The 22,845-nt window shown below is 38.1% G+C and overlaps 1 protein-coding gene across 6 annotated transcripts in view; it reads left to right on the forward strand.

Moving 5' to 3' along the window:
* Window positions 1-22,845, forward strand: part of MAPKAP1 (MAPK associated protein 1) — a 249,295-nt gene that overhangs the window by 24,136 nt on the left and 202,314 nt on the right. For 4 of the 6 annotated variants that reach the window (XM_046022726.1, XM_046022730.1, XM_046022729.1 and 1 more), the window contains 3 exons: window positions 4,313-4,640; window positions 7,042-7,131; window positions 20,572-20,720. In XM_046022726.1, the coding sequence (XP_045878682.1) occupies window positions 4,382-4,640; window positions 7,042-7,131; window positions 20,572-20,720 (498 nt within the window). In that variant the 5' untranslated portion in view covers window positions 4,313-4,381. The remainder of the gene's footprint in view (window positions 1-4,312; window positions 4,641-7,041; window positions 7,132-20,571; window positions 20,721-22,845) is intronic. The other 2 variants (XM_046022731.1, XM_046022732.1) reach the window with 1 other exon arrangement.

Here is a 22,845-nt window from a genome sequence, read left to right on the forward strand (position 1 = left end):
AGAAGGTACTCATACTTTGATAGATGATACCACATTACCCTCTAAAAAGTCTCAATTTTAATTCACTTTTACAGTGCGTGAGAGGACTCATTTCTCTGAACCCTGCCAATGTTAGGTTTGAAAAATCTTTGATCTTTGCACAACTGATTAGAGAGAATAACTTGTTTTCATCTGTATTTGGAATATCTTTGTCTTAGAAATCAAATCTACCTTCAAATGATAATTTGCTGCTCTTAAAGTGATTTAAAACATTCTTTTGGTTCTGAAATGTAGTGTTAGGGTAAGTTGATGGTGTCCCAATGTGACAGGTTTTTGTTTTGTTTTGTTTTGTTTTTAAGGATTTTATTTGTTTGTTAGAAAGGCCCTATCCCAGTACCCTGGGGTCATGACCTGAGCTGAAGGCAGACACTTAACCAACTGAGCCAGATGTCCCCCAAGGTGATAGTTTTGAAAGGCACATTGAAGAGAGTCTCTTGTATCTGTATTAATGGAAAAGCAGTCCTTTATAATCATACTACATATGACATGCTCATAGATGACTTATCTCTACAACAAAATTATATAGTCTTTGGAAGTCAGACAGCAACTGCTAACTGAATTTTTGCCTTGGGTAAGATGCTTGTTGCCAGAAGGGATGTGGTGTTGTGTCTCCTGTCCTTTTGGAACTTACAGCCTAAGTCTTCAAATACATGTCATGGTAGGTGGAAGGCACACTTCCCCGGGCAGACTTCTTGGAATTCTCTATGAGAATATGAGAACTGGTATTGGATAATACCTGTTGAGTGAATTGTAGAGATTCCTCATTGTGTGAAGTCATAGTATACCAGTAGAGAAGGTTTCTGCTCCTGTTGGGGATTTTGGGACCTCTGTTCTACAGGGGTAAAGTTAGGGACTTCGTACGTGCCTTCAGAAGTATTTGCCCATAACTCTTTTCTTCATAAGGGGTGATGGAGCAGATCTTATTTTCCTAAAAAATACACACACACACACACACACACACACACACACACAATATATATGTACACTTATATGTATATATGTACACACATACATATGTATATATGTATAGACACACACACACACACACACATTCTGATTCTGTTGAGGGTACTCGAGTATACTTTTGTTGCTTTTCCCTTTGCCATTTGACTTGTTGGTGCCAGAACACCCACTAAATGTGTTGCCTCTCTCTCAAGCCCTTGTTTTTTGCAAGGGATAGTTACTCAATATGAAATTGAAAGCACCAGTCCCTCTGCTGGTGACTAGTGCCTTACTCTCCTGGGGGAGACACTGTGATTGCTACGAGGATGTCGCCAGTTTTAACCATCTGTGATGCGTTGATTTTGTTACAAAACAAATACTCTCATTTATAAGTAATTCCATGATTGTATACAGCTCTTTGTGGTTTTATAAGTAATTCTTATTTTTACAGGTGAAATTTAAATGCTCTCCTGTGATTCTGTAATGTTTTTCTGATTAATGCACTTGAAATGGTAGGCTGACATTAATATTTCTGAGACTTGGAGGGATCTCATTGTAATAGGAAATACACTAGGACAGTATTAGGTTCTAAACTTTTTTTTTTTTAATTTTTTATTTATTTATTTGTCAGAGAGAGAGAGAGCGAGAGAGAGCACAGGCAGACAGAGTGGGAGAGGGAGAAGCAGGCTCCCTGCGGAGCAAGGAGCCCGATGTGGGACTCGATCCCAGGACAAAAAGATCTATTTATTTGTTTGTCAGAGAGCAAGCACAAGCAGGGGGAGCAGCAGGTAGAGGGAGAAGCAGGCTCCCCACTGAGCAAGGAGCCGGATGCAGACTCAGTCCCAGGACCCTGGGATCGTGGCCTGAGCCCAAGGCAGATGTTTAACTAACTGAGACCCCCAGGCATCCCTAGGTTATAAACTTTCTGATTCAGGGGTGCCTTACCTTGGCATTTCCCATTAGCCTCAATGTAAAATAATGACTCACTAAATATATTTGAAGGAAAAAAAATGAAGATTAGTGTAATTCATTTGATTAGAGATGTTCCTCAGTTAAACTTTCTCTTAATCTCAGTATCTTTATTTTAAGATCTACCAAGTGATGTCAGTAGAATGTTACTAGACAAAAAATGTTAAAAACCTCTGTTGGTTATAATGATTTATTAGTTAGATTTCCCACTATGTTCCATTTCTAGAAGAAACAAATGACAAGAAAGTCTAGTGTTGTAGGTCTTTCTAAAAATAAAACTTTCTGGGACTGTTCTGGGGACATAATCATTCCAGCTTTCATGTTCCTTGCATCTCATAATGATTTTAGAGGAGGAGACAGGTGACCCAGGTGACCTGCAGAGTCCTCTGTCAGCAAGGGAGCACACATTGTTTTACGTGCTGTGCACTTATTAAAGAAGGATGACTATTGATATATTTTTAGGATTATTTTAAATAAGAATTGAAAGCTGAAGTTAGCAGTGACTGTTTTTACCATTGTTATTATTAATTGCAGACAATATTTGATTATGTGTCAGGTGCTCTTTTGAGCACTTTCCCTACATTATCTTACATATCCTCTCATTCCTGGAATTCCTTTTTATTAATGAAGAAAGAAAACAGGCTCAAAGAGGTTAAGGTTATTTTGACTAAAATCACATAGCCAGCCAGTGGTCGGGTGAGGATTTGAACTCAGTCCTACCTTAGGTCCTTATCCTGACCAGTGTCCTCTAATACAGTAGCCCCCCTCATCTGTAGGGGGTGCATTCCAAGACCTGCAGTTAATGCCTGAAACCATGGATGGTACCAAACCCCATGTGTACTATTGTTTCTCCTACCCGTACCTAGCTACGATAAAATTTAATTTTCGAATTAGACACAGTAAGAGATTAACAACAACAATAATAAAACAGAACAATTACAACAGTATACTGGAATAAAGGTTATGTGAATGTAGTCTCTCAGAATATCTTATTATACCATGATCAGCGTTCTTGTGATGATGTGAGGTGATAAAATGCCTACATGATGAGACAGTGAGGTGAATGACATAGGTATTGTGACATAGCATTAGGCTACTAATCTATTTTTTTTTAAGATTTTATTTATTTGACAGAGAGAGAGAGCACAAGCAGGGAGAGGGTTAGAGGGAGAGGAGGAAACAAGTTCTCCACTGAGTGGGGAACCCAGTTCGGGACTTGATCCCAGGACCCTGGCATCAGGACCTGAGCCAAAAGCAGACACTTAATCTACTGAGCCACTCAGACTCCCCTAGGCTGCTATTATTGACCTGATGATACATCAGAAGAAGAATCATCTGCTGTTCGATCTCTGTTGATCATGAGTAACTGAAATTGCAGAAAATGAAACCACAGATGAGGGGAGACTGCCGTATTTTCTTTTTTGAATATTCCCATTAAACTGAGGAGGTACCTCAGTTTCCAGAATAAACATCATGTTGTTTCCAGAAAAAACATCATTTTAGTTTCAGCAGGATTCAGGAAACAATTCTTAAAACGTTGAGGTTTCTAAGAGAAGAAACGAATTTGGTAGCAGAGAAGTTTGATTAATAAAGTTTATTTTAAAAGCACAAGCTAGAGCACCTGGGTGGCTCAGTCAGTTACACATCCTACTCTTAATATTGGCTCAGGCCATTGTCTCAGGGTCCTGAGATCGAGCCCTGTACCAGGCTCTGCACTGGGCGTGGAGCCTGCTTGAGATTCTCTCTCTTCCTCTGCCCCACCCTCCCCCTCTTAAATGAAATGAAATAAAATAAAAGCACAATACTGTCTTAAACCAGGAGAAAGGAAAATGTGTTTATTGGACAAAATTACTTTGGTGGTTCATTTTTTACTAATTCCTAGTAACTGAAGTATTGTCTGTGTTCTTTCAGTTACCTCACAGCCATATGATAAAGGGGGAAATGTAAATGAAAGAAGTACAGGTTCACACTTTTGCACATAATTTGAGGAAAATACGACTTGATCCCCCATGACCTTATAAAGTAATGAGAGACTGAATGGAATTGAAGGGAGAAAGAAAGGAAAATTTATTGTTTTAACAGTAATTATGTGCTTTGAGTGGCCTAAGGAGTCACTATTATTTGTTTTGCAAGAGAGGAAGCCAACCTCTCTGATACCACGGAGATCTCATTGACTAGAGCTGTAGCCCCTAGTGCTTATAAGGATTTCCTTTCAGCCTAGATTTAATCTTCGTAAGCACCTAGGTACAGGGATAAATGTTGATTTTCAAGGTACCATTTTACTAATTTGAATTTGTTTGAAAAATGATTCAGTCATTTTCTTCCTCATTCTTAAATATTGCTGTGTACATCATGTTTCTAGGGAGGTGAGCACGTGAAACAATATGAAGAGGAGAAAATAGCCTTTTAAGGAAATTGGCCCACAGAAAGGATGGCCTTCTTGGACAATCCAACTATCATTCTAGCTCATATTCGACAGTCACATGTGACCAGTGATGACACAGGAATGTGTGAGATGGTTCTCATTGATCATGATGTTGACCTAGAGAAGATTCATCCTCCTTCAATGCCTGGAGACAGTGGGTCAGAAATTCAGGGAAGCAATGGTGAGACTCAGGGCTATGTATATGCCCAGTCAGTCGATATTACCTCAAGTTGGGACTTTGGTATTAGAAGACGCTCAAATACAGGTAAACATTGCCTTTTAGTCATGTCTTCTGAACTTTAAATCAGTCAATAATCTTACAGAACAATGCATAATGTTGGAATAGGTTTAGTGGGGAAGGTTTCTGTGTATTAACAGGAACATGATTAAACAACATCTCCCTCTCTCTGAATGGCGAGTGACTCTGGAATGATGCTATTAGAAGGAAGTAGAAGAAGAATAGATGAAAAAGGTGACTCTGAGAAGCATGTTGGGTGTTCTGTTTCTAAAACTTCCTCTTGTAGAAAGGGAAGTAGACTTATTTTGAGTAACTTCACAGAGCAACATTAGTCCCAGTGGGTAGACTACCTGGTGGCAGTTTTCAGGTTGACATAATAAAGAACCTTTAATGCAGAGAGCTGGCCAGCCAAGGAGTGCTGCTTGCTGGAGCCTTTTCTTGGCTCTGGAGGGATTGGGGGAGCTGGGAGGGGGATTGGAGGTAAACACCTGAGTATTTGTTAGGGCTGCTGTTAATAGGAATTCCTACACTGGGTGCGAGACTAGAAAAGATGCCCCTGTTTTTAATATATTATCTTTATTAAGTTGCTCTCTACCCTTTGATCTTTGTGGCTTGAAAATGCTAAACTTTGGTACGTACATGTTCAGTCATTAGCTTTTAAAAGCTTATCTTTACCTATTTTCTAGCTTATGTGTTTTGGAAACCCTTCAAGGCGAATGTGATGAACCAAGGCCTTTACTTAGATAAATTATTTAGAATATGTAATGTAGTTCTAGAATGACAGGTGTGCCAGGCGGTGATTTTTATTACATAATCGGAAAATAAAATCTCTGCTAATCAGTAGCAGTAACCTGCTAACTTCCAGGAAAAGTAATGATAGGAGATGTGGTAGAACATTGAAAATATTTGCATGTTTATATTTGTGGTCCGAACGTAAAATGCACATAAAGGAGTACCGCAGGATACAATATACAGTGCAAGGCATGTTAAGGTTTTGGTTCAGAATTCAGCATTCTGTGACATCTCCAAAGAATAATTTGCTCTCGTGATGATAATAATGAATAGCATTTCCCAGTATCTCAAGGAACTTTTATCAAAATAGGGTTTGAGTGAAGGTTTGAATATAATTTAGAACCATTGATTCTCAGTTCTCTAGTTGAAACTGACTTCCTTGCAAGTTATTGAGATGATATCTTATATGACAGGTTGAATGGATTTCAGTAGAAGAATGCTGCTAAATTGAGAGTTTTCTGATTATATTACTTTGGCTGTACCCTTCACATTTATTAATTGCAATTGAATGTATTTTCCTTCAGTGGCATTTGGTTCGAATGTGACATTGTCAGAATGCTTTTGCTGGTACATTTATGGCAAGATTAGTTTCAGTGTTTCCCCTTACCACAATACTAAGGCAAGCGTATATGATTTTCTATGTTGCAAGAGGTTGAAAGAGAAATTTACTTATTTATTTTTTGTTACCATTGTGCCAGGAAAGGAAGTTGAAGATTAGCCAGAGAAAACTAATCTCAAGAAATGGTATTAATTATGAGTTTCTTTTCCATCATGGTTTCCGTATGCAGTAGTTGTTAATATATGCTGAACAGTATTTCTTTAAAAGATCGGTTCACTGATTTTTGCAGGTTGATCCGCCAGTGGTAATATAATCTCCAAATGCATGATGTTAGGTGATGCTTTTGTTATTGTTGTTGGAATTTCTTAAGATAGCACTTAGATGCTAATAATTACAATTGTGGTGTGTCCTAGTGACCAAAGAATTTACTTTTTAATCTTTTCAGCATATCTTAAAATTTTGTATAAGAAAAATTATTCTTTTTAAGATTTGACTAATGTTACAAAGATACAAATCATTTATTTTACTACCTATAAACTGTTTCAGCCCACTGACGAAAGCTATGCTAATTTATATAGCTTTGACATTTTATAATTTTCATGATTTTTAGATAAAGGATTTTATATTTAAAACTTTAATAGTCTAGTCTGAGTTCATTTATCTTTAATTTTTGAAACGGGTAGAGTAATTCATAACAGTAATTTTATTCCTGTAATGTAATATTCACTTCAGTTCATTTGTGCATTAAAATTCCTTTAAGACCGTTATTAATGATTTATATAATGAAATGTCATATTAATCACAGAAGTTTTCACATTTTATTATTCTCTTCCATGTTAATACTATCTTTATGATCTCTATTAATGTTTTATATCCTCTAATTTCAATTATAAATCAAGAATATTTTCATGTTTTTGTTGGTATTTGCTTTTCAGGGGTGCCACCTTTAAAATTTTATGACTTTTTCCCTACATATGCAATATAAAACATCTTTATTCATATAAAGGTAGTTAATTATGTCTTTGTTTATAGTAAACTTTCATTGACAAACTTATAGTTATAATATTTCTTTTCAAGCTCAAAGATTAGAACGACTCCGAAAAGAGAGACAAAACCAGATCAAATGCAAAAATATTCAGTGGAAAGAAAGAAATTCTAAGCAATCAGGTAAATGGAAATAATTTTAATTGTTATTTTGAGATTTATATGTTTGGTTTATATTATTAAGTAAGAGCTTTTGTTTTTTAATTCATCTTTTTAAATCCTCTGAGCAGATACCTCTTGTGTTTTGAGCTTTGAATGCTTTCACTTGGGTGCCTTGGACCTTCGACGCCATGTGTTCTTTAGATCTTGTGTTTTTGGTCACTCTTCATTCTGGGTCATAGGAATTGGTGTGTGCAAGGCACATTTTGTACAAACTCTCATGCCAGTATCTTGTTCTTAGCGCCAAGGAATACCTATGGTTTGGGTGGGCCTCTGGGTTATAGATTCCTCCTGGCAGTTCCAACCTAGACTTTCCCTTGCCTCATTAGTGACCACAGTAATAATCTTTTTTGCATATGCGCTGATTCTTTTCCTTTAGCTTAACAAGCATTATGGTGCTGGTATTATCAGCATTTGTGATTTATGTTCATATGGTATATGTAGTAAAAAGCTGGCCATATTACATATTTTCAAATCTTCAATCTCAGCAAGAAGAGAAAATTAAAAACAAAACAAAACAAAATAAAATGCTATTGTGTCCTAGATTTTCTCTTTTTTTGTCCTTCTAAAGAAATGTCTGCACTTTGTCCTCTATGTCTTCCAGCACCTCCTACCACGCTGGCAAGTAATAGATGTCCAATTAATCTTTGTTGACTGACTCCTTTGCTACATACTACTTATAAAACTAATAATATTAATGATTGTTACATTAACATCAGCACCTACCTAGTGCTGTTCTAAGCACTTTATCCACATTACCTCCAATGTAGTGATCTTACAAGGTATAGCTATTGCTATTGTTAACAGATGAGACAGAAACTCAGAGAGCTTTAACTTGCTAAAGTGATAAGCCCAGAAAGTGGTAGTGCAGTAGAGCCATATTGTGTATCTAGCTCTATCTGCAGCTAAAGGCCAATCTCTTTCTGATAAAGAAACTATATAAAGTGGTTATTGCTTTTTCCTGCGGTGGTTGTAAACCACAATGGGTGTGCTCAATGGGTGTGATTTTCTTAATGAAATGACAACTGCATAGAACCAGAAATCTGATTCACTTCTTTCTTAGTCTCATTTCCACAACTTCCTATAGTTCTCCTTGAATATCTATTTAGTTTTGCTCTTGATACTTTAAAAATCTCTCTAGGCTGGCCTTTTCTGTTGATCCAGTTAATACTTCTCTCTTGTATTTATCACAAACTGAAAACCTTTATATTGTTTATCTTATCCGCTTCCTTCAAATTTTTCATGTATCTAATGCCTTTTTTATTCATCTTTTCTTAATGAATATAGAGCAGTTTTATCTAAACTCATCTCTCCAGTTACCCTTTGTTTTGCCTTCTTTACTTCCTTATCTTAAGACAATTACAAATAAATAGGATGAGTAGAGCACCTCAGATCTAACTGCATTAATCCCCTCTACCACGCGCGGCAAGTTCTTCAACTTAAATTTGGATACATCTCCCACTTACTCCTTAAAGTCTAATCCACTTTAACTTCTGTTCAGTGTTTCACAGAATGTGCTAGAGAAATAAATAGCCTCCTTTTTGCTTTCATTTGGAGCCATACTGTTCATTATTTCATAGTTCACTCTCTCCCTCAGTTTCCATCCCTCTTATTTCCGTCTCTCACAGATTTCAGTAATTGACCCTGTGATCTTACTGCTGGAAAAGCTCCTTCTTTTTTTTTTTTTTTTTTTAAATATTTTATTTATTTGACAGAGAGAAATCACAACTAGGCAGAGAGGCAGGCAGAGAGAGAGAGAGGAGGAAGCGGGTTCCCCGCAGAGCAGAGAGTCCGATGTGGGGCTCGATCCCAGGACCCTGGGATCATGACCTGAGCCGAAGGCAGAGGCTTCAACCCACTGAGCCACCCAGGCGCCCCGGAAAAGCTCCTTCTTAATATACTTGTCCACCCTTCGAGATGTTGACCTTGAACAAGCCCAGTGAACCTCATCAATGCACAGAGGAATGGTTTTGAATTCTTTGTTCAGCTGGGTTCCATCATTACACAGGTTGGCACTCTTGGTGTCCTGAAATGTGTTAGAAAAGTAGAGTCAGCAGTTCAGTAAACACTGTTTTCCTGCCACTGTGTTTTTTTTGTTTTTTTTTTTTTTCATTTTATTTATTTTTTCAGTGTAACAGTATTCATTCTTTTTGCACAACACCCAGTGCTCCATGTAAAACGTGCCCTCCCCATTACCCACCACCTGTTCCTCCAACCTCCCACCCCTGACCCTTCAAAACCCTCAGGTTGCCCCAACCTCCCACCCCTGACCCTTCAAAACCCTCAGGTTGTTTTTCAGAGTACATAGTCTCTTATGGTTCGCCTCCCCTCCCCAATGTCCATAGCCCGCTCCCCCTCTCCCAATCCCACCTCCCCCCAGCAACCCCCAGTTTGTTTTGTGAGATTAAGAGTCATTTATGGTTTGTCTCCCTCCCAATCCCATCTTGTTTCATTTACTCTTCTCCTATCCCCCTACCCCCCCATGTTGCTTCTCCATGTCCTCATATCAGGGAGATCATATGATAGTTGTCTTTCTCCGATTGACTTATTTCACTAAGCATGATACGCTCTAGTTCCATCCACGTCGTCGCAAATGCCTGCCACTGTGTTTTCATGCAAGTCTCAAGCACATACTCTCTTTTGGCAAGAAATGCCACAGCCAGATCCTTTCGATCTTCATTGGGAATTTTGGTTAGATAATCATTTATTCATTCTCTCATTCTTTTTCTGCACTTTACATTTCATTAAAAATTTTTAAATCTGGGGGTGCCTGGGTGGCTCAGTGGGTTAAGCCGCTGCCTTCGGCTCGGGTCATGATCTCAGGGTCCTGGGATCGAGTCCCGCATCGGGCTCTCTGCTCAGCGGGGAGCCTGCTTCCCTCTCTCTCTCTCTCTGCCTGCCTCTCTGCCTTGTTGTGATTTCTCTCTGTCAAATAAGTAAATAAAATCTTTAAAAAAAATTTTTTTTTTTAAATCTGGGATGCCTGGGTGGCTCAGTTGGTTAAGCAGCTGCCTTCGGTTTAGGTCATGATCCCAGCGTCCTGGGATCGAGTCCCACATTGGGCTCCTCGCTCAGCAGGGAGCCTGCTTCTCCCTCTGCCTCTGCCTGCCACTCTGTCTGCCTGTGCTCACTCTCTCTGACAAATAAATAAATAAAATCTTTAAAAATTTAAAAAAAAAAATCTGTTCTTATTTTTTATTTTATTCCCTACTAGAAAAATTGTTATTATGAATGTGATGACCTCCCCTGCAATGTTTTTCTGCATCCCATCCATCCTTTAAGATATAGCAGAAATGCAGTCTTTTCATAGAAAGTTGGAAGGGATACAAGAAGCTGTTTGGTCCATACCCTGAAGTTCTCTATGAACTTACTGAGATCACATGATAAAGGGAATATCTTAGAGTAAGATCCTTGTGGTATTTCTGTAGCCACAGCTGGATGGGTAAATGTGAAGGTGGTTGTGGGAAGACAGCTTTGTCAGGAACAATGTCAAATCAAGCCCAGCATATATATATATACTCACGTGTGTGTGTGTGTGTGTGTGTGTGTGTATACACACACACACATAAATAAATATATAAAATCTTAAAATATATATATATAAGGTATATGTATAATATCTATGTATATATATTTTAAGATTTTATTTATTTTTTAAGTAATCTCTACATCCAATGTGGGACTTGAACTCATGACCCCAAGATCAAGAGCTGCATGCTCTTCTGACCGAGCCAGCCCAGTGCCCCAAGCCTCAGTATTTTTAATTTTATTGTTTTGAAATGGTGTTGGTATATTCTTTGCAAAATTTATTATTACTCTTATTCATTGAGTCATTTAACAAGTGTTTCTTCCATACCTTCTGTGTGCATAGTAATTCTGTGCTAGGTGCTTGGGGATTATGTGATTCCTGCCCTCAAGAAATGTGGTCTAGTGAGAAGAAAAAGCTGTTTACACAAGAAGTTAAGTAACTCAAGAACAGTGTAGTGTGTATTTCAGTTATTTATGATATTCCTGAAGTTTTCTTTATGTATCCTCTAGTATTGGTTTCTTAAACCAGCAGTTCCCAGAAACAGTGACTGTAAAAATCAGAAATGCATCCAAAAGCGTATGTTATAATGGTTTCCATGTAAATTTCTAGCCCACCTGTGGAATTCCTAATTCAAAAGATAAAGATCAGGGTCCATAAATCTGTATTTTTCAGAAGCTCCCTGGATGTTTCTTATGAGTAACCAGTGCTAGGGACCACGGGCATATTAAGTATGCCAGCCCATAAGTTTGCTTCCTCTTCATGCAAATCCAGCAACTTATAGCTGTTAATACTTCTGTATTATATGTGAGAAAACTGTAACCCAGAGGCTAAGTAACTTTTTTAAGTTACTTACAAGTAGTAAGTGGCAAAGCCAGAATTCTTCTCCTGGCCAGTCCTACCCCAGACACTGTAGTCTTTCTACTCACTTCCATTCTGCCATACTGTTGGCAGAAGGGAGCTGCTCCTGGACTCTGGGTATTGAGGAGGCTTTGTGTTCCCTTACTCCTTTCCTCCTCTGTGTCAGCGGTGGCTAGGGTTCAGGAAGGTTGCCAAGGCCTCTATATTAAAAGAAAATTTCATTACAGGAAATCTGAAAGAAAATATAAAAGTGAAAACAAGCAACCAATATTCTCACATTCAGAGGAACTGCTCTTGTTAACATTTTGATACCTTTTTTTCTAGATTCTATTTATATAAGTATATATATGTTAAATATTCCAAACATACCTCTTATGATCTTTTTTGTATGTACAAATAGTACATAAATGCAACGTTTTGTCTTGTCTCCGTATTGTCCCTGCACTTTTACATTTCTTATTAAGGTTATTTCCGGATGTTTTGTATTTTGTGCTATCCTTAAAATCAGCATCTTCTTCCCCATAACTTTTGTTACTGCTCTTGTGAAGAAATCTGTTGTCTTTATCTATTTGTTTTGTATCCCGCCTCTCACTGAATCCTTTCTAGTTCTGATATACATTCCATATTCCTGAATGCTACTGTATGTGCTTTCTCATAAGCCTGATGATAATTAAATTTCTAGGCTATTGTTTTTTCAGTTCTCTGTTTGCTGGGGACTTCCAACTGATTCTGTTGTTCAGAGCTCTTCAGCTGCCAGTGACATAGAGCAAGTGAAGTTGAAGAGCAGCTTGAAGTTGAGCAACTCAGGAGGTACAGCTGTGCCTTATGAATGGCTTGGAACCAGGAGGAAAGGCTCTCATTATCAGCCTCCATCTCATTTCTGCTTTTTTGTGCTCATTTGCTCTCTCCTTCCTCTCTCTCTTCTGCCTCCCTATCCCGGCAGCTCTTTTTTCTTTCTTTTGTAAAAATTAGCATAAAATGTATTATTTGCCCCAGGGTACAGGTCTGTGAATCATCAGGTTTACACAGTTCACAGCACTCACCATAGCACATATCCTCCCCAATGTCCATAACCAGCAAGCCTGTCCTTACTCCCCATCCCCCAGCAACCCTCAGTTTTTTTCCTGAGATTAAGAATCTCTTATAGTTTGTCTCCCTCTCAATCCCATCTTACTTCATTTTTTCCCTCCCTAGCACCTAAGACCCCCCGCCCTGCGTCTCAAATTCTTCATATCAGAGAGATCATATGATAATTGTTTTTCTCTGATTGACTTATTTCACTCTGCATAATACCCTCTAGTTCATCCACAGCATTGCAAATGGCAAGATTTCAGGTTTTTTGATGGCTGCATAGTATTCCATTGTGTATATAGACCACATCTTTATCCATTTATCCGGTGATGGACATCTAGGCTCTTTCCATAGTTTGGCTATTGTGGACATTGCTGCTATAAACATTCGGGTGTACGTGCCCCTTTGGATCACTACATTTGTATCTTTAAGGTAAATATCCAGTAGTGCCGTTGCTGGGTCATAGGGTAGCTCTATTTTCAACTTTTTGAGGAACCTCCATGCTGTTTTCTGGAGTGGCTGCACCAGCTTGCATTCCCACCAATAGTGTAGGAGAGTTCCCCTTTCTCCGCATCCTCGCCAACATCTGTCGTTTCCTGACTTGTTAATTTTAGCTATTCTGACTGGTGTGAGGTGGTATCTCACTGTGGTTTTGATTTGTATTTCCCTGATGCCGAGTGATGTTGAGCACTTTTTCATGCGTCTCTTGGCCATTTGGATGTCTTCTTCTGGCAGCTATTTTTTCTACGTCTCTTCCACAGTTAATCATTTAACAAGTTTTTAGTTAGCTCCTAAAATACACAAGGACAACTAGGCCTTTGTAGGCCTAGAAGATACAGCAAAGAACAAGACAAAGTCCCTGCCCTCATGGATCTTGTGGGGGAGATAGACAGTAAACAAACCTAGTATTGTCAGAACGGATAAGTGGCAAAGCAAAAAGCATATTCAGCTAAAGAGGATGAGGAATGCAATGTAGGGAATTTTGCTGTTTTATATATGGTGATCAAGGAAGACCTCATTGGGAGAGTGATGCGTGAGCAGAATTCTGAAGGAATGAGTCAGGCAGATCTGGAAAATGGGTGTCTAAGATGAAGGAGAGTGAGTGTGAGGGTTCTATAATGCATGTGTGCCTGATGTATCCAAAGAATAGCAAGGAGGGATGCTCATTGACTAGAGTAGAAAAGGGGAAGTGTGGGCCCAAAGAGGTGGCGAGAGAGCTGATCATGGAGGATCTTGGAAGGAACTTAGGGTTTACTCTGAGTGACGGGATTTCATCTGAGTAGGGATGTGATTGATAAGCTTCTTACTCCCTCCATTCCTGGTTTAAATTTAAACAACTTTTTATTATGGAAAATTTTAAACATATACAAAAATAGAATGGTGAAATGAACCGCTCTATACCCATCACCCAGATTTAGCAGTTATCAACTTAGGGCCAGTCTTGTGTCTTTTCTTGAGTTACCTCCTCTCTCCTTCCAGATTTTTTTTTTTAAAGATTTTACTTATTTATTTAGAGTGCAGTCAAGCCAGAGGGAAGGGCAAAGGAAGAAGGAGACTGTCTCAAGCCGACTCCTCACTGAGCTCAGAGTCTGACTTGGGGCTCTATCCCATGATTCCAAGATCATGACCTGAGCTGAAATCAAGAGTCTGTCTGATGCTTAACTGACTGAGCCACTCAGGCACCCCTCCCACCCCCTACCAGATTAATTTTAAGCAAATCCCAGCTTTAGTATAATTTCATACCTAAATATTTGTGTATTCTTTAACGCATAAGAAAACTTAGCAGGAATTCTTTGATATTAACAAACATTTCCCTGATTGTCTCAAATGTTTCTTTTTTCTTTTGCCAGTTGTTCGTTCAGGTATAGATCTAAAGTCCACACATTTAGTTGACATGTTCCATTTCCTTTTTAATCTATATAGTCTCCTTCACTTTTTTTCCTTGTAATTTATTTAAGGAACTGTGTCATTTGTCCTATTGAATTTCCTACATTCTAGATTTTGCTTATTGTATCTCTGTGGTCTCATTTAATATGTTCCTCTGCTCTCTTTATTTCCTGTAAACAGGGAATTGGATCTAAAACTTGGCTAAGATTGAAGTTTGATTTTTTGATAAGAATATTTTATATATGCTGATCTATAATTCACATTGCATCATATTGGGAAATATGGAATAACTTCTTGTCTTTTTTGTGCTGTTCAGATTGATGGTAGAATTAGGTGTTCTTCACCCATTTTTAAGTTACTCTCATCAGCCTTCCTTCTAATGGTTTTAGTGGTCATTGATGAGCTTTACCTAGATGAATTATTTCATTAGGAGTTGCAAAACAGTGATTCTGATTTTATTGGTCTTGATATAAAGACCAATTTTTCCTAATGTATTACGTGGTTATTCTCAGAGGTAGTCACTGCAAGAAAGATAGGATAAATGCTTGATTCTTACCTATTTCCTTCTCCAGATCTGGCCAGAATTAACCATTTGTTTCGAGAGTCTTAGTTCTTTTTTAGTGGTAAATGGCATTGAAAGACCAAAACTTGAACTCTAGAGGTACTTACTGGATTGGTTTCTTCCTTATAGGCCTTTCAGGGGATAGAGATCAGAAAAAGATAAATTTAAGAGGAAATACATTTTGAGTTAATGCTGATAACTCCTATTTGAATTTAGGATTATAGAGTGTTTACTTTGGTTTTATGTTTATGTATCTTTTCTCTTATGCTGAAAATCCTGGTTCCAGAATAAAAAATATAACCATCATTACTAACACTATGATTACTAAAAACAGTTTGAGAATTTTTTTTTTTTTTTGCCCTTTTGATATGTTCCATTAGGGATGTACAAATTGCTGTGTGATAAAGTTACTTAAAATAATTTCTCTCTTTGTAGTTAAAATGCCAACTCAATATTACACTTAGGTTTGCTCATTTCATTTTGCTTTTATTTTTAGAGATTGTACTTCTAATTTTTCTTTTTCCATTTTAATAGCTGTGTAAAACATTTATATGGCTCCAAATTAAATACATAAAACAGGATAAAATCAGAGAATTCTAGTTTCATTTTTTTTTATTTTATTTTATTTTTTTTTTTTGAGAGAGAGAGAGAAAGGAGGTTTGGGGGGCAGAGGGAGGGAGAGGATTTTAAGCAGACTCCACGCCCAGCACAGAGCCTGGCAGGGGGCTCCATCTTATAGTCCTGAGATCATGACCGGAGCCTAAGTCAAGATTTGGATGCTTACCTGACTGGGCCACCCAGGTGCCCCTAGATAGTCCATTTGAAAAAGGTTTTGGTTTTTCTGTCCTCTTAAATCTCTATATAAGTATATTTATATTCATATACTCCTCTTTTTAGGTTACAGGTAGCATACTGTAGGGGCGCCTGGGTGGCTCAGTCAGTTGAGCTTCTGCCTTCGCCTCAGGTCATGATCTCTGGGTCCTGGGTTGGAGCCCCATGTGGGGCTGCCTGCTCAGTGAGGAGTCTGCTTTTCCCTCTCCCTCTGCTCCTACCCCCTGCTTGTGCATGCCTGCACGCTCTCGCTCTCTCCCAATTTTAAAAAGTGTACTGTACACACTATTTTATGCAAAACTTTTCACTTAGCAACACATTCTGGGAATTACTCTGGTGAATATATAGAGATAGGCTTCATTCCATTTTATAGCTTCAGAATTCAAATTAAATTATTTGTAGTATGCCATGATATGGAGTGCCAGTTTAGCCAACCCGTCTCCTGTTAATGTTATGTTAAGGGACATTTGATTGTTTTCAGGCTTTTGCTGTTGCAAATGGCATTGCAGTGAATAGCCTAATGTATGTGTGTTGTGTTATATTTTGTCTTCCCCAGTGTATCTAAGAATCCTGGAAGTGGCATTGTTGGGTCAGACAGTAAATATGTGATTTCCCTTGATATTGCCAAATTCCCCTCCATAGGTGTTTTTCTGTTTTGCATTCCTCTAATAATGTACAGAGTGTTATTTCCCCACATCCATAAACTTAGATTTTTGCCAGTCTCATAGATGTGGAATGGTATCTCAGCATAGTTTCAGTTTACATATCCCTTGTTATAAATGTGGTTGAGCATTTTCCATTTGTTAAGAGCCATTTGAATATCTTTTTCTGTGAACATTTCTTATTTCTTGTCCATTTTTCCATAGAGTTGTTGAATGTCTACTTTGAGAATCTTTATATAGTAGGAATATTAACCTTTCTTCTTTCCTACTTTATCATGTTTCTTTTTACTTGGCTGATTTTTCCACACACAAAAATATTTTTATTTTTATTTATTTATTTATTTGACAGAGAGAGAGAAATTAAAAGTAGGCAGAGAGGCAGACAGAGAGAGAGGGGGAAGCAGCTCCCTGCTGAGCAGAGAGCCCGATGCGGGGCTTGATCTCAAGACCCTGAGACCATGACCTGAGCTGAAGGCAGAGGCTTAACCCACTGAGCCATCCAGGCGCCCCCAAAGTATTTTTACTTTATGTGGTCAAATTGATCAATTTTTTTCTTATTGTGATGTTTATAACCTAACATTTTAAAAGACTCTTGTTGGCTGGTGTGTTGGAAAGAGACTGGTGGGAGCAGGCCTGGGAGAGGCAAGGGCAGAAACAAGATCAGTTTGAATGTGGTGGTAATAATCCAGCAGTGGTAACTGTGGAAGTGGTTCTGGTTATATTCTGAAATTTTTGTTAATGGATAGGATGTTGGATGTGAGAGAAAGAGAAGAGTGAAGGTGACTTCCAAGTTTTTGGCCTAGCATGATTCAGTTGCCATTAACTAAGGAGGAGAGGCCTGTGGGAGGGGCAGATTTGGGGGAAGATTGGTTATGGACATGTAAACTTTGAGATACCTATTGGACATCCAAGTGGAGGTATCAAATAGAAAGTTAAATATGTGAGTCTATAATTTCAGGGAGTGTTTAGGTCCATGAATAATCATTCGGGAGCTATCAGCATGTAGAGGATATTTATTTAGGTTTTCTGTTTTTATTTATTTATTTTTTTGAGGTATGCTTTCTAGATTCTGAAATGTACAGATATTAAGTATGTAGTTCAGTGACTTGTGACAAACATATCCCAGTCAATCCCAGTCAAGTATAGAGCATTTGTGTACCCCAGAAAGTTCCCTTGTGCCTCTTTCTAGTCAGGCTGCTGCCCAGAAGCAGCTGTTGTTCTAATTTATATTACCACAACTTAGTTTCTCCTCAAGTTGATAATATTTAAAACAGAAGGCTGGATGAAATCACCAAGAGTATGAATGTGGATAGAGAAAAGAAAAGGTCCAAATACTATGACTTGCGGAATGCCAAAGATTTGAGGGGAAAATGAGGGATTGGCAAGGAAATTAAGAACAAGTAACCTGAAAGATAGCATGAGAGCCAAATGGAATGGAGTCCTGGAAACCAGGTAAAAAAACTATTTCAGAAAGGAGTGAGTGATTAACTGTTTCACATGCTGTCACATGCTGTCTTGAAAGATGAGGATTCAAAATTTACTGATAGATTTTAGCAACAAGGGGATCATTGGTGACCTTAAAAACTGCTTTAACGGAGTGGTAGGGCCTGAGGGCCTGATTGGAGTGGATTTGAGGGAATGGGAGGAGAGGAACTAGACAGCAAGAACATACACAGTCATTTTGAGGAGCAGAAAAATGGTGTCATAAGTGGAAGGGAGTATAGGATCAAAGGAGGGTTTATTTTTATTTATTTATTTATTTGGAAAGATTTGTAGAGAGAGTGCTTACATGCAAGCAGGGAGAGGGGCAGAGGTAAGAGGGAGAGAGAATCCTCAGACAGATCCCTGCCAGCACAGAGTCCAACGTGGGGCTCAATCCCAGACCCTGAGATCATGACCTGAGCCCAAACAAGTCAGATGCTCAACTGACTGAGCCACCCACGTGCCACCGCCCCCCCCCCCCGCTTTTTTTTTTTTTTTTTTTTTTTTTTTTAAATATGAGCAGTATTTTGGGTACTTTTGTGTGCTCACACATTTAGTCCAGTAGAGGGAAAGCTGAAAATGGGAGAGAATTGCTTGAGTGATGCCCTTGAGTCAGCAAGAAGTCAGCGTGAATGCACAAAGGAGGGGCTGGCCTGAGGTAGGGGCCTAGGCAGTTCATCCACGGTAGCAGGAGGGAAGGCAGGTAGTGGTACAGGTGAGAACATGCAAAAGGTCTCTTTTGGTTGTTTCTGTTTTTCTGTGACTCAGGAGGGAGGAAGGGGATGGAGGTGACAGGAGAGGAAAGGGGGGGGACAGAGGAAAGAAATGTCAAAGGTTGAGGAAAGAGGTCTAAGATTGAATTAGTCTGAGAATGGAATTGTTAATATATCATCTCTTCATCCCCAACCTTACTGATAGCAGTTGTGTGACTTTGGTAAGTTACTTTTGTTTGCTACACCTAGATACTAGATATAGTATCTAATGCTAGTATCAGTTTGTTTATGGAATGAGTAGTAACCCATCTCTTAAGGCCATTGTGAGGACAAGTTGAGAAAACACCTAGCATTGTTCCCAGCCCATAATAGGTATTTAATAAAGGGATATTCCTTTCCCAAGTGTAGCAATAAAACTGTTAGTAGATTATGTGCAAAATAATACTTGTAATACTTAGAATACCATGTAATCTAAACCTTGTTCAAATGTCTATTTAGTATCCATTGTCCTTATATATTCAGATTCTGGAATTGGAGAGTCAGGTGCCACATTTTTAAAAAGAATTAGATCTTTTTCTCCTGGTTTGTCACTTCCATCTATAGAGACTGATTGGATAAATTTGTCCCACTAGTTTGTTGAAAAGATGGTTTTAGTTACGTTTTTCAGAAGTTCTAAGTCACCATTTCAGAGTTCTGTTTGATCTAAGTTCAGTTTGGCTGTTCTTAAGAATGGAATGGGATTGAACCTATTCATTGCAGATTTTAAGATCTAAGATTGATTTTAAAATTTAATATGGAAATTTTCTAATATTTACCAAAAAAAAGTGTAAAGTATAATAAATCTCCATGTACTTACCTAGCTACCACCTTAAATGATATTCAGATTAATATGGACACTTAAATGATCTTTGAGAAGATGTGGAACTAACTTGTCTTGATTTACTAATGAGTAAGAGCTAAAGATTCTGATTTAATAATAATTTAATTTGAATTCCTTCAATCATTAATTTATTCATTGATTCATGCAACAAAATTTATTGAGGGTCAGCTTTGTTCATTAGTGCCTAATGGCTAAGAGCCTTGCCTGATTGCAAATCTCAGCTCTGCTACTTACTAGCTGTGTTGCCTAAGGCTAATCAAAGTATTCTAAGCTTCAGTTTCCACATTGGCGAAATTAAGATAATGCTAGTATCTACCTCATAGTTTGTTAGGTTTATTAGGAGGAGTAATTGAGATACATTGGCTTGCTCGGTAAATGTTAGCTGCTCTTATTATAAATATAATTTCTCATTTTCCTCCTCCTCATCTTTGTCTTCCAGATTTTGCGCTAGGTGTCCCTGGAGAGTATGAGAGGATTAAGATGTAGACCTTCACCTTGAAGAACTAGAATTCCAGAATCCCACAGTATTAGAGTCAGGAGAGATTTTCAGGATTATCTAGTTTGGCACGCCCAGAGAGCCTTAGTGAATTGCCCAGTATCACAACATCTCTAAGTGGCAAAGCCAGGGCAAAGCGCAGTTCCTTTAGTTGTGAAGGCTCTTGTGACAGAATGGCTGCTCTGTTGGCTTGACTGTGCCCCACTCCTCAAACCCCAGTCCTTCTAAATTGACAGTCCTGAACTGTTTTCGGGACTCTGCCTTTTCAGTGTGCAAACATCGAAGTGTTTGTGAGGCTTTTTGCACATATCGGACCTGAATGTGCCCTGGGCACTCTCTCCTTGAGATTCCAGGGAAGACTTGCTAGGAAAGGTAGACAGGCTGTCTCTCTGTGTAATCACAACAATGTTCTTATCTTCCTCTTGTATCACAGCCCAGGAGTTAAAGTCACTGTTTGAAAAAAAGTCCCTCAAAGAGAAACCTCCAAGTTCTGGAAAGCAGTCAATATTATCTGTACGGCTAGAGCAGTGCCCTCTGCAGCTGAATAACCCATTTAACGAGTATTCCAAATTTGATGGCAAGGTAAGTAAAGGTAAAACGTTGTCTTTTTGAATAAAACCTCAGTTGTGTGGAATTGTTTTTGTTATTATTATTATTATTATTAGATTTAGGGCTTCAAAAGCGATTCAAAGTAATTATAGAATGTCATTCACATTTTCTATGACTGAGGACGTAAAAAGGTCTGAATTTGGGCTAAATACTGTTTCCATAGCAGTATATTGGGAGGATTAAATAAAAACAGTCTTGAGATACTTGTCCATGTACTCTTTTTCTGTGTTTCATCTTCTAAGTATACTTGAGGGTTTGGATTGTTGGGTTGTGATGACTCAAGGCCTGACTGTGTTGGGAAAGCTTTGAAAGTCGTTCTGAGGAGAGAGTTTGCATTGTTTTGGTCTGATTCTTTATTATAACTGTAGAAATTGTTGCGGTTAAAGCTTCATTTCAGATTTCTAGGCCATTGTTTTTATGTCAGTATTTCATTGTAGGGAATCTTGTTTGACACTCGTTATGCAGGATGACTTTATTTTTTTCTGTTTGTTCTAATAATTTGCAGTTTAAAAATTAAAACATGTCTATTTTCCTTTTAGAAAAAGGGCCACCATTGTAGGCAGAGTATAGTCGCCCTTGCAGCGCCCTCTCTCCCCACGCTCCCTGCCCTCTGTGTCTCTGTGCGGAGCTGAGCTGGGCTTCTTTGAGGAGACAGTAGCAGTTGATTTTTATATTTATTGCCATTATATTTGCTGTCTGCCAGTGGCTTGGAGGTGCTGAGTGATAGCTTGTTGCCTGGAGGGGTTGCGTACAATTTGTCTTATTTTAACACCACTGCAATTAATAAACATACAGGCTCTTTGCTTATGTTTCCATTTTTTCACATTCAGCTTCTGGTTATGTGCTGGTTCTTTCAGTTGTCTGAGCAAGTAGGGGTTTTCTCTTCCAAACACTTCTACCTCATAAGGTTCATCATGTTACCATATGAAGCACATATAGCCATGGACAAATGAGGTTTTTGACGTTGGTGGGAAAGGAGAGCCAAGAACTAGAAGCAAAATATGTAAGTTCCATAAACATACAATACGCTCAGGAGTTGCCTCCAAAAAAATCTGAAAGGACTTTTAGTAAATGAGAGATTGTACTGATGTAAAGCCTCTCTTTAGCCTGCCCCTGCCACGACTCCTGTTTCTTGCAGAATGTAGCAAAGAGAAGGAAGGGTCCCCCTAGGGGACAGGAATGTCAGTCTCTGGAAAATGGAGAGTTGGACTGTAGGATTTGTTTTTAAATACTACAGTTGATTCATTTAGATATATATGTGTGAGCGTTATTATTGGAATTAGGTTACATGGCTGGAATTTATTTGCTTCCATTGTCTGATACCATCTCATTGTTTAAGGACATAATTGCTGGAATAATTACTCTGTAAAAATGCTTGATGCCAACAAAATAGCACAGATATTTTAAAATATTATGTCCTAGAATTCCTATTATACTACTAGATTTTATTTTATAAATTACTTAGCTTTGGGTTTGAGAGAAAGTTGTAAGGTGTCTTTGGTATATATCTAACTTTCGAAGTGCCAGGGAGAAATTTTTAAAAAAAGTGAAGAAGCCATTTCCTTGGTCACAAAGGAATTATTTTTGCTAGATGTGTTTACACTTAAGGCTCTCCATACTTTTGTCATATCAAATCTATTTGTAATCAGCAAAAGGTATATGCATGGAGCAGTCACCATTACACTTTGATAAGAAAGATTTATATATCGATAAGTCTATCCTGTAATGCTATGCTATTTTACTATTAGCCTCCATATTACAAATGCTAAAATACACTTAAACTCTTGTTCTCATCTATTATTTAATATTGATGCGTTTGGCAGATATGTAATGAAAGTGGCTAATATTTGAAGGATATTGTACTGTACATATTAAATTAGTCTTTCTTTATCTTCGTGAAATGCATCAATATGATATTCAATGACATCTCAATGATTAATAGAGAATTACACTTGAGTCAAGCCTTTTTGTAACCTAGAAATTAAAATGACTATTCAAATAACACCTCAAAATGATCAAATTAGCATTTTGTGATTGCATAATAATGGGATTGTAGTAGTTATAACAGCGCCATGGCTGCCTCTAGAGTTAAGATCAT

The sequence above is a fragment of the Meles meles genome, chromosome 11 (assembly GCF_922984935.1).
Source record: "Meles meles chromosome 11, mMelMel3.1 paternal haplotype, whole genome shotgun sequence".
NCBI lineage: Eukaryota > Metazoa > Chordata > Mammalia > Carnivora > Mustelidae > Meles > Meles meles.